Here is a 12499-nt window from a genome sequence, read left to right on the forward strand (position 1 = left end):
GGGTCAATAAGCATGAGCCAACAAGGCTCATGGTGCTGGTAAGTCAACAAAACTCTAAGGTGTCGACGTATCACTTGGTACAATATAAGATCGCTCATTGATCACATCTCTAAGCAGTAACACCTAGCAACAACTCTCTCTATATCTAATAGCACTAATCACTCACTAATCTTCTACTTAATTACTTTGGATGATCACTTTTAGCACTTTGGTGGCTTCCATATCTTCTCTAGTGTATATGAGCTTCTCTAGACTCCAGCACACTCAAATGACGAGTGGAGGAGTATTTATAGTCTCAACCCTGCGAACTAATCATTGCTCCAACGGCTCAAACATACTATGAACACCGGATGATCCGATGTCCACAGCAGTACAAACACCGGACCATCTGGTGTGTACAACTGTACAAACTAGTTGTTGGAACCCTACTCAAATCTATTTGTGAACAACGGGTGTTCCTGTGTAATCTTTAACTCCATCACCAGACTATCCGGTGTATAACATCTTCACTTAGCCGAAAGCAATACTTCTAGAAAATGCTCGGGTGATGCATACGAAGTGAACACTAGACCATCTGTGTATTCAACTCCATCTTTTGAGAATTTACACAAGTTCTGTAAAATACTTTGGTGTGCACTTGGGCCCTAACATCGGATCATCCGGTGACTTTCTCTCTTAGCTAAAAAAAAATATTCTGGTGTACATTCTCTGTTGATGACCGAACCATCCGGTCAGAGCAATTTTGTCCGAACTCTTCCAATTTAAACATTCTTGAGCTCGGTTTCGGTGGCTTCTTCATGTATTACATATATAAGACATACTAAAATATATACTTGATAAATATGTTAATCTCATTGACTATGTTATCATTAATCACTAAAATCTTATACATCCTCTAAAAGATCATGTTTGCTACACCCATCCAATTATTATTATTAATAATAAAAGATGCAGACAAGAGTAGCTTAAGACTGTAGTGCTACATGGTGTTGCTAGGTTTGGGAGACGAAATGTATGGGTGAATACGTTGATATTCATCAGAACAATAATAGACGTGCATGCAAGTTACATGCATCAAAGGTAGACCGAGAATGGTTTAGTGGTTAGTGTAGATGGTTGTACTCTTTATCTATTAGAAATCAAAATTCATATATGCTCCTTGTATGTTTTATTAAGATAAAATTTTCTTTCAATAATAAATAACGTATTCTCTAACTTTCGTATTGTACTTAAAAAAAAGTCATGTAGACAAATCCAGTTCATCCTCCATCAATGGGGTTACACTAGTTTGCCACCCCTGGAAGCTAGGGGACTAGTGCGCGCCGAATGTGTAACCTAGTCAGACTCCAGTAGTAGGTCACACTTCTTTTGACTCGTGATCTGTCCATAGCAATTTGCAGGTGGGACAAAACATGGAACCCAGTTGTCACATGAACGTCGTTCTCATGTATGTTTTTTCTTCCTTTTTTGCGAAGATTTTAGTCTTGTATATATGTTTGTATGGTATTGGAGAATATTGAGCATTTGATCTGACTATTAAACAAGATAAGTAATTTTGATGCTTTGCGTGATGTGGTGTGAGTGTGAAAATGCACATGAAAGAAAGTTCGTAGTCAAAGATGGGGCAAATGATGTAATGGCCCATGAATTGTATGACACTGCCTCTTCTTCACCTATCTTTCACTGCAGTCTGCATGTTGCCGTACTCCGAATCTAGTCTAGTTAGGTTGTTACTTGCTGTGTTGTGGTTTTGATCCGGTTTTTCCATTAATTAATCTAAGAACCCTGCTATCGGATTTTTATTTTTATTAATATAATAATCAGTTCTCCTACCAATTTATTTCAATCGATAAAGATAGGCTCAAGTGCAGCCATCTGCTAATACCTTCTCAAGTCTCAACCCAACCACCCACCTATTTTATCTATCATCTGTCTGAACAAAAATAAAATGTCCAAATGCAGAGACCAATGTAAATTATCAAAATGGTTCTTATACTAAAAATCTATGTGTGATGGTTGCTAGATTAAAAGAGTAAGAATTATAGGGTTGAAATAACCTCTCCTCTCCCTCCGCGCGGAGAGGCCCTGCTGGCCTGCTCCGTAGCTCACGGCCCCTTTTGCTTGCTTGCCTACCAACTTGCGGCCACCGACAAGCTTTTTTATTTTTTATTTTTATTTTTCAGATTTAGTAATTTTGAATTTCTGCTTGAAAAAATAGTAATTATAGGCGGGTGTCGCCAAATAAATTTTTAATGGGTGCATGTTAAAAAAATACAACATTATATTATTCTCAAAATTCAAAACACTATGCAAATAGTCATAAAAATTCAAAAAAAATGATATAGATGATAGATGCTATCATCTAACTCTCACAAAATTTTATGATCAAAAAGTTACTTGTATAATGAGAAAAAAAAAGAAAATTTTAGAGAATGCTAAGATTCGTGCATTTTTTTCAAACGGATGTCTAAATTTGTTAAATTCATTCACATCACTATTTTAAATGCACTTTTCATCTATACTATCAATTATGTCAATGACAGTTAGAGTCTAGTCCTATATGTCAGTGACACAGGTTGATATTATAGATGAAAAAGTATCCAAAGTTGTGGTATAGATACAATTTTTACTTTGAAAAATTTAAAATACGAAAATTCCGCCACCGACGCCACAGGTGTCGTGCGTTGCCCGGTGACCCGACTTAACCCCGCTCCCACGCGGCCGGTCCCGCGAGGCCTCGGGTGCGGTGTGCGCGAGTCAGGTAACAAAACCACATGAGCCGAGCGGCACCTTGCGCGGCGCTCAGCACGCCAGGAGGAGCTGAAAGTTCCAGTTTTTCAAGCGAAATCGTGCGGTTTGGGCGCATTTTTTTGGCTGTGTGTGGGGCGTGTTGGGGGGACTGGGGGTTGACTCGTCGGGGCATAAGCGAAATCGTGCGGTTTGTGCGCATTTTTTGGCTGTATATCTCTATATATTGAGTTTGTGTTTAACGTTACTGTGTTGATGTTTGTATTTTCGTTGTAATGTACGGATATTTAGCTAGTTTTATTTAATAGAGAAGAGTTTTACAATTAGTTGGAGACTAGCAAAAAAATATAAAAAAATTAAAAGAGATTTACTCTCCCAAAATGAGCGACGCTAGGTGCCTCGTTCCTACTTAGTATCAAGTTCTAGCTTGCTCTTTGATCTTGTCTAAGAGTGAGGCTACTGAGAGCTATTTATGTTGAAATTTTTTCCCATTCCACCCTTTCTAAATCTCCTAGACTCCAAGGAGAATGAGTGATCACAGTACCTTCTTTAGTACTCCTTGTGTGGAGTCGAAGTTTATCCACTATTCATGTACTGAATTACTCAGGGTTTAAAGATTTGGTTGAATTTGCGGTAAGATATCCAGGATGCAATTGAATTATACATCTGCTTTGTGTATCGACACTCGACGAGGTGTTGCGCCGTCTCATGAGTATGTCCGCCTAGGGGGCAGAAGGTGTTGTTAGGCCGTCCCCGGGCTGCAGCCTGTCTGAGGTCCATACTCGGTTTTGCACAATAAGCCAGGCGAATAATTTGCCCAAACTTTTCATATGGAAGTCTGTACGTGGTTGTTGTTGATCCTATGAACTTTCCATATGAACTGTCCGCTGCATTTGCACTCGTGTCACACGTTAATCACTTCATGCTGCTGCTCTTTTGGAGTTGGCGCTGCTTCATTCCTCTGGCGCGCCTGAAAGGTGAAAGCAAGCACCAAAAACGCCGCTTGTCACATGAATGTTGTACTCATGCGTATGTTTGTATGGGCGTGGATAAACTTTAGAATTCTAGTTGACCATTGAGCGAAGGAACAGACTTCCAAAGCCTTCGTGAGGTGTGGTGACACTGATAGAGATCGTGAAATTTTGTTCATGGTGGGGTCAGGCCATGCCGTGATGGCCCATCAACCTCTAATGTCATCGCCTCCTTTTTCAATGATCTTCCAATCTACAGAATTATTAATGGGAATCTCTAGAAACTAAGCAAACAAAGATGACTCTTATGCAACCTTTTGCTGATCCCTTTCCAACCCGACAAAGAAAGATACAGAGAACAGACTCGCCGTCCATTTTCGTTAGGAAGAAAGCCAGGCATCCAAATCTGAGCTGATAAGAACCTGTACATGCTGATGTTCACTCCAACTGAGCTTCTACTTAGTAAAACATATCGATCATCTGACGCGGGACTCAAGTAGACACAAAAAGGAAGAAAATGAAAATGGCCAAACGCAGAGGTGGCCATGTTTTAGTGGCGTGCTGATGCTCGGCCAATAATTTGGGTGAGATCATGGAACCAACTGAACACGATTGGGACGATGACGATACATGCCAAGGTGCTTTCAGATGCCAGAATTCTCTTGTGCGGTAGCCTAGCGATCGATGCCTCGATGGTACTACCAGACTAGCGTCCCGTGGGATATTCTCTCCTCTGTGCCAGATTCTGCTCTCGCCTAGGCCAACAGAACGGGAAGAAACTTCGATGAGGCCCACGCGCGAAGGACCCCGGCGAGACCCCATCCGCGCCGTGCTCGCCCGATCGCACGGTGCGCGTGCGTGCGGACTTGCATACATACGGGCACGTGTCACCGTGCGGCAGAGGTCTACGTGAAAAATCCGGACTCATAGAATTTTCTTCCAACAGAACGCGTCTCGCATGCATGGAGAAACGACAGACAACGAGTCAGGAGAAAACGATGAGATGAGAAACAGCAGCGACACAAAGAGCATTAGAACAAACGGCTTTTCTGAAACAAGTAATGCCGTGCAATTCACAGTTGGGTCTGTAGCATGCATGGATTGTAGTGTTCCGTGTCAGACCACGCAGCATAGATTCATCATCACTGCCATTAAGCAGCTCAGTTTTCCCTCTGAGAATTTCTTTGACGATGCCACAGCAGTTCAGTTTTTACTCTGAGAATTTTTCATGTCGACGCCCAAACCAAACCACGCGGGCACGGGACCCGTGGCGGCGTAGTACGTACCAATCGGATTGTTTGGTAGCTGCGGCGTTCTGCATGCACTGAAGACGGAGGGTGTAACACCACATGGCGTTCATGGACAGAAGATGGGTGATGAATCTCTGACTGGGCAGACACGGTTTGTGAGAAACAAATCAGCTAAAAAGGAAAACTTCACATGGCCTTGAAGAAACCGTAGAGAAAAGCAGGGAATCTGTTGCTTGAGAAAACAGAAATTAGCCGCCTGACTGACCCCAATCACAAATTCACAATCAAGTCAGCTGATGTATGATGTATTTGTTTGCAAGCGGGGTACAGAGCACATTGGGAGAACTGAAACGTCAGTTGGGCAGCAGTGAATTTAGTCCAACTCGAAGATAAGAATCATTTCGTTTAAAAAAAAAAGATAGTAAGAATCAAATAAATGACAGATTCACCATCTATAAACATCACAGGATATGAAAGTAAACGGCCGTGCGAGAAGATAGTTCTGTAATGAACATATCCTTGCCTGATTCCACCTGAAATGCGAAGTGGTTGCAGGAATCATATCAAGCTTTTCCATCTGCAAATGACAGCGCCATCTTATCTATTCAGCTTCATGATAGATGGAGTGAATTTAACTAGAATTCAGAGTTAATGAAAGCTCGCGAGATGACCTGATTTGGAATGGAGAAACTCCACCGGGATTTCTCCTGTGCTCTTGTGATGTTCAAGCGTTCCAAACGGGACTTAAATGGTCATTCCCGGTCTTCAATAGTTCCCCAGAACTGATCTGAATCATCATTCCACCTTGCTACCCCAAACTGACTCTGGCTGATCAAGTGAGCCCAGACTGAGGGGCGCCAACTAACAAAACTAAACCATTTTATAGAGTGACGTCCCAACTCAATCCAACGTTTCGCTTCACCTTGGCAACACAACTACTAATGTTCAGATTCCACTAAAAATAAATTAATAAATATGAAGTACAGATTTGGTTGATAAGAACGCAAATAATTCAGTAATGTATTTCCATGAGACGCTTTTTCATGAGACTTGCATATATTTCTTTCAAATTTATGTCCCTGGTTCATTTTACAGATCGGTATTAAGCTACCAGCTTTCGTCAGACTGACCACAGGGGGCATAACAAAACTACAAAAGTAGAAATAGGAGAACTAAACTGAGAATTCCATGACGAACCAAGATGAAACTTAACTCATACGAACATGTGGGGATAGAAAAAGGATGTAATGAACAGTTCCATCATATCTGATCCTATCAAAACAGTATAGAACACTCACATCCCCACTGCCTATGAGGTCATCACATACAGGAACAAAGAATTGCAGTGTTTCATGTAAGCAGTGGACTGGAGTCAAATTAATGAGCAGAGTTGAAGGGAGAAGAAAATGAGCACGGAAAAAGAGATCATTTTTTATGAAAAAAAAAAGAGATCATTTAGTGATGAACTTCCTGTCCTGTGCTCGGTACCTCTTACCTGCGAGAATCGTGCATGCTCGCTTTGCCAGCAACATTGCCTCTGGTGGGCGCTTTGCCCTCCATTGCATCGTCGATTTTTTTTTTAGTGATGGACAATGGTATGTATCTACTGGAATTCTCCAGCCAGGATTCTGTCTGTTTCTTCATCAGCCTCAAGGCCATCTTTCTTCATACGATCAAGCAAGTCGCACACTGGCTTTCCCGCACGGACATATATCTTCAGTAAACAACAATAAACATCCCTACTCAAAGGAATCAACTTCTGTAACATACTCATCATCTCCTCAGCTGCTTCTACATCCTTTTGATCCATGAAGTGGTTCAGGCTCATTAGCACATATGTCATGTCAGATTCCAATGGAATAGTTGCAGAAGCAAGAGCCAACCTAGTCATATCCACCGCCTTCAGCACCTCACCATTCTTGAAACATCCATCAGCCAACCTGTACCACGTATTAGCAGCGGGTTTCCTCCCTTTCTCAATGGCTTCATCGACAAGAGCTACTGCTTTCCTTACAAGACCTTCTCTGCAGTAAGCATCGACCACTAAGTTCATTAATTTGAAATCATAAAAGAAAACACACTTTGTTTCCCACTCTTTCAATGCTTTCTCGGCCCTGTCAATCTCATTCATCTTGAGTAGCACACTTATCCTGCACAAGTACATCGAGCGGCAAGGTGGCACTTTGGATTTGTAGACATCCCAAATGCGGTCAACCTCAGGATACATCCCCAGATCGGTATATGCATTGAGCAAGTAACTGTATGCGACCTTACCATTCTTGGGAGTAATAAGCCTCTCCGCATCTAGAAGAGCCTTGAAGGCCCTTTCTTGCATCCTGGCTTTCATGAAAAACATTGCTGCCGAGGCATGTCCCTGCCAACTCAAAAGTTTATGGCGTGGATTGGCCTTCTCAAGCAGCTTCCCAACCCCCTCAACATCTTCGGCAGCAATGTACGCAGCCAACAGATTCTCCACGCAGAACATATCAGGCTCAATGCCTTTCTCTTCCATGTCCCAGAACATGGCGTGCACCCTCTCAAGCTGCCCGGTCTCCAAGTAAAGCTTCATCATCAGATTATAAGCATAAGCACCCTTCATCCCCATCTCCTGCATCTTCACGAAGAGCTCCTCAGCCTTCTCGACGGCCTTCGCCTCGCCATAGCATTTCAGGAGGGAGACGTAGCAGTGATGCTTCCTCAGCTGCGTCGGCACGGTGCCGAAGTATTCGACGGCGCACTCGAGGCCGTGGACCTTGGTGATCAGCTGCAGCCGGTACGCAACGTCGCCGGGCGACAGGTAGAAGTGCCTCTGGTTGGTCATCCAGAACGACAGCTGCAAGAAGGCAAAGAATCACCCGAATCTGTGAGCGGAATGAGAACATGGGGAGTGCGCAATAATCCAAACAATTCACTTTGAGAGGTTGGGGGGGGGGGGTGCCTGGGACCTCGAGCGCGTGGGCAAAGCGGCGGAGGCCGATGAGCTTCTTGACGATGGCCTGGAGGACGTGCTTCTCGACTGTGTGGCCCTCGAGAGCCCACTGCCCCAGGACGGGGGCCAGCGGGAGGTGCGGGCTCCCGACTTCCGCGATGCGGCGGTACAGGTCGCCGGACAGCGGCCGCCGCAGCGGCGGATATGGGGAGGAGGAGGCGGAGGCAGCGACGTGATTCTCGGCGGCCGTGGAGAGGCGGCGGAGGAGGAGCCGGAACATGGCGGCGCGGCGCTCAGGCGGCCGGGGGAGTGCGAGGGGGTGGGGGAAGAGGCCTTCTAACTGGGCAAACGGGCTCGTGATTGATAATTGGGCTGAAATGGCTGGTCCAATTCGGGTTTCAGTGAGGAAAGTCTTTAAATTCCTATAAGGCCCGTTTGGATCCCTCAAGTTAGGCCGAATTGGATTTACATTCCTGGACCGGCCTGTTTGGCAACAACCATGGAATTGGAAAGCTCAAATCCAGCCCATTTCAACCGTGAAATGCAGACCTGCCCATAATTCCTGGGCTAAAAAGAGGAAACCACGGTTCCACTTGCCTCTGCAAGGCAAAATTCCACCGGCTCTTACTGATATATGAGTGAACTTCGAGGGATGATATCTAAGTGGGGTTACGGTGTTTCTCTCAAGTTCCTGAGCAACTAAACAATATAAAAATTTAGTAATATTCTATTATTTACAAAGAAAATATGAAGAATGAGGAATAAAATCACTTGTTTGTATCCGAAGGGGCCCCACTTTGTAAGCCGACTCTATTACCTAGCTAACTTTTCCGGTAGTACGAATTGCTGCGCTTCTCTTCTTTCTATATAATAGACTTTGGTGAGAAAATATTCTAAGATGATAGGTGTGGGTATCCCTCGTTCGTACCCCTCCAAGGACTGGATATATTCTTCAATAGCCGTCAACTTAGAATATATACATATATACACACGCGCGACCAATATTCTCAATCCCTACTTTCTTATCATATTGTTCAATAGCCTTCTTCGGGCAGGAAGCAGGCTGGGCCCAACGAGCGGGCATCTCTCGCAACGCAAGCAGCATTGTTCGCCACCACCCGAGAAACAAAAGATTCGAGAATCAAAGCGAAAAATACAAGCATAGTGGTCTAATGACAAGGGCCGACGGAAGCTCGGGACGGAGCCGTATGATGCGCGGAAGTCTCGTGTATCAAAACCGTTCATTAATATTAAAATTTGTATTGAAGAGTAGATAAAAAAAAAATAAAGTAGATAAAAAAATTAACAGATTAATGCATATCGGTTGAGAGTGGTGGATGAGCCAGATAACCAATGTGGTCACACCCCCATGCAAAGTTGGCTTTCCCTCTTTCCTCCTGTTGGTTCCATTCTTCTCCCTCCCAGAGTTCGCGTCAGCGCAACCTACCTCTTCCGTCTGGTAGTCATGCGACCAATATTACTCGAGTACTTCAGCTGGTAGAGGTCAGTCATCTGCCACGAGTGAATCGAGTCCGCGACAGCTCGCCACGGCCACGGCCACGGCCGCGTCCGAGGGCTCGTCCGCGCCTGATTACGCCGACGTGCGAGCACACGAGAGCGGGCAGCCGTCAAGGTCGCTCGGCACGGCACGAGACAAAACCACCCGATCCTCGGGTCGCTGGTGGATCTTTGCCGTGCGCCCGGCGGCAATCTTTGCCGTCTCCCGGTCTCGCACTTCCACGAGATGGTGGCGCGCAGTAGACCGTGATGGTTGTTGGAATGATCCGGCACCACTTCATCAATGGAGTTTCAAGCTAGGACCACTACAGCAGTCCGGCAACAGGACTTGCAGCGCCGTCTGTTCTCCTACACTGCGACAACTCTGAATTCTATCTGCGCTTTGGCACTGCGCTGGGTTAATTCCTCGATCCCCTCCTGATCATGTACATATGTGCATCAGTTGCGTTGCGTGGAGTTGGGAATTCCACGCAGATACTGCGCTAGTGTTTCAGACATCTCTGCTATATTCTTCTGCGCTAGTGCTACAGACATCTCTGCTATATTCTTCGCCTCTGAAATGGTGGGCGACGCTGCAAACCTTGGACTTGAGGGCTTGAGAAATCGCATCCGTGCGTTCCAATCACCATAAGGAATTCCGCAAAAGTTGGAACAGACCTGGAGTACAATAGCAGGAGTGTAAATTAATTAATCTAAGAGTATCCACAGATCCTCTTTAATTCAATCAATTACACTAATTTTCTGAAAATTTACTCAATTTAAGATAATAGTGTTTTTAGTTGAGCTAAAAAAGTGTCGGTAGGTATTCTTAGATTCACTAATTTGCATATTCGGAGTCTGAGGCTACGGCCATAACACATCTGAATAAGTGAGTAACGTGACTCTGAGATGCAGCTGGAGGTTGGTCAGGGATGTCCGGATGTGTTCCCCGCGGTCGTGTCCGAGGGGAAGCGAACCTGACAACTCCAGCAGCTCAACTACGGAAGCAGAAATAGGAGAATCGGAGTAAGAATCTGATGAAGAAATGAAGATGAAGTTAATCTGTAGGAAAATCTAGCGAATGAAAAAAAAAAGTAGATATGGAAATATGGGAGTAATGCGGACTTAAAAGAAATATTTGTAAGATTACAGAAAACTTAAGCACCAAGCCCAAAAACTCGTTTAAGCTAATGAACGGTTTCATTCCATCATATCTGATCCTATCAGTACTGTATTTATCACCCACATCGATCAGAACAAAGGATTGTGATGCTTTATACAAGCAGTGGACAGGAGTCAAATTAATGGGTAGAATTTGAAGAAGAAAAGGGGAGAAAGTGAACAAGCAAAAGAGATCATTTAGTGATGGACAACGGCACGTATCTACTGGCATTCTCCAGCAAGGATTCTGTCTGTTTCTTCATCAGCCTCAAGGCCATCTTTCTTCATACGCTCAAGCAAGTCGGACACTGGCTTTCCCGCACGGACATATGTCTTCAGTAAACAATGATATACGTCCCTAGTCAAAGGAACCAACTTCTGTACCATACTCGCCATCTCCTCAGCTGCCTCTACATCCTTTTGATCCATGAAATGGTTCAGGCTCATTAGCACATATGTCAGATCAGGTTTCCATGGAGAAGTTGCGGACACAAGAGCCTTCCTTGTCATGTTCACCGCCTTCAGCACCTGATCAGTCTTGAAAAATCCACCAGCCAACCTATACCAAGTATTAGCGAAAGGTGTCCTCCCTTTCTCAATGGCTTCATCGACAAGAGCTACTGCCTTCTCCACAAGACCTTCCCTGCAGTAAGCATCGACCATTAAGTTGGTTAATCTGAAATCATTATAGGAAACACACTTGATCTCCCACTCTTTCAATGCTTCCTCGCCCCCCTTAATGTCACCCATCTTGAGTAGCACACTTATCCTGCCCAAGTACATCGAGTTGCACGGTGGCACTTTGGATTTGTAGACACTCCAAATGCGTTCAACCTCAGGATACATCCCCAGATCGGTATATGTGTTGAGCAAAAAACTGTATGCGACCCTACCATTCTTAGGAGTAATCCGCCTCTCCGCTTCCAGAAGAGCCATGAAGGCCCTTGTTTGCATCCCAGCTTTCATGAAAGCCCTTGCCGCCGAGGCATGTCCGTGCCAACTCAAAAGCTTCTGGTGTGGATTGGCCTCCTTGAGCACCTTCTCAAGCCCCTCAACATCTTCGGCAGCAATGTACGCATCCAACAGATTCTCCACACTGAACATGTCAGGATCGACGCCTTTCTCTTCCATGTCATGGAACATGGCGTGCACCCTCTCAAGATGCCCGGTCTCCAGGTAAAGCTTCATCATCACATTGTAAGCGTAAGAACTCTTCATCCCCATCTCCTGTATCTTTGCGAAGAGCTCCTCGGCCTTCTCGACGGCCTTCGCCTCCCCGTAGCATTTCAGTAGGGAGCCGTAGCACTGTGGCTTCCTCAGCTGCCTCGGTACGGTGCCGAAGTACTCAACTGCTCTCTCAAGGCCGTGCACCTTGCTGATCAGCTCCAGCCGGTACGCGACATCGCCGGCCGATAGGTAGAGGTGCCTCCGGTCCGTCATCCAAAACGACAGCTGCAGGAACGCAAAGAATCGCCTAAATCAGTGAGCGGAATGTGCATGGGGAATGGGCAAGAGTCCAAAACAAAGAGAGAGAGAAAACAATTTTGAGGGCTGGGTTGGGGGGGGGGGGGGGTTTGCCTGGGACCTCGAGCGCGTGGGCGAAGCGGCGGAGACCGATGAGCTTCTTGACGATGGCCTGGACGACGTGCTTCTCGACGGTGTGGCCCTCGAGTGCCCACTGCTCCAGGACGGGGGCCAGCGGGAGATGCGGCCTCCCGACTTCGGAGATGCGGGAGTACAGGTCGTTGGACAGCGGCCGCCGCAGCGGCGGGGGTGGGGACGGGGAGGCAGCGGCGGCGGCACCCTCGGCGGCCGTGGAGAGGCGGCGGAGGAGAAGCCGGAACATGGTGGCGCGGCGCTCCGGCGGCTTGGTGCGGGCCGGAGAGAGTGCGAGGGTTTGGGGGAGGGGAAGAATTGGGCTGAAATGTCTGGCCCAATTGGGC

The 12499-nt window shown here is 45.8% G+C and overlaps 2 protein-coding genes across 4 annotated transcripts; both read right to left on the reverse strand.

Annotated features, from left to right (window-relative positions):
- Nucleotides 1–4870: 4870 nt before the first annotated feature.
- Nucleotides 4871–8225, reverse strand: LOC133907074 (pentatricopeptide repeat-containing protein At2g20710, mitochondrial-like). Of its 3 annotated transcripts, none has more exons than XM_062349082.1 (4): nucleotides 7915–8225; nucleotides 6465–7802; nucleotides 5641–5891; nucleotides 4871–5546 (listed from the first exon to the last, which is right to left on the reverse strand). In XM_062349082.1, exons 1-2 carry the CDS (start codon nucleotides 8176–8178, stop codon nucleotides 6573–6575), a joined length of 1494 nt encoding a protein of 497 aa, XP_062205066.1. In that variant the 5' UTR covers nucleotides 8179–8225; the 3' UTR covers nucleotides 4871–5546; nucleotides 5641–5891; nucleotides 6465–6572. The 3 variants fall into 3 exon arrangements, with proteins under 3 accessions (XP_062205066.1, XP_062205065.1, XP_062205064.1); XM_062349081.1 differs by having other exon boundaries at nucleotides 5641–5904; XM_062349080.1 differs by having other exon boundaries at nucleotides 5641–7802.
- Nucleotides 8226–10496: 2271 nt separating this feature from the next.
- On the reverse strand, nucleotides 10497–12485 carry LOC133907075 (pentatricopeptide repeat-containing protein At2g20710, mitochondrial-like). Its single transcript, XM_062349083.1, has 2 exons — nucleotides 12142–12485; nucleotides 10497–12008 (listed from the first exon to the last, which is right to left on the reverse strand). Exons 1-2 carry the CDS (start codon nucleotides 12400–12402, stop codon nucleotides 10779–10781), a joined length of 1491 nt encoding a protein of 496 aa, XP_062205067.1. The 5' UTR covers nucleotides 12403–12485; the 3' UTR covers nucleotides 10497–10778.
- Between the last annotated feature and the right edge of the window lie 14 nt (nucleotides 12486–12499).

The sequence above is a fragment of the Phragmites australis genome, chromosome 24 (genome assembly GCF_958298935.1).
Source record: "Phragmites australis chromosome 24, lpPhrAust1.1, whole genome shotgun sequence".
NCBI lineage: Eukaryota > Viridiplantae > Streptophyta > Magnoliopsida > Poales > Poaceae > Phragmites > Phragmites australis.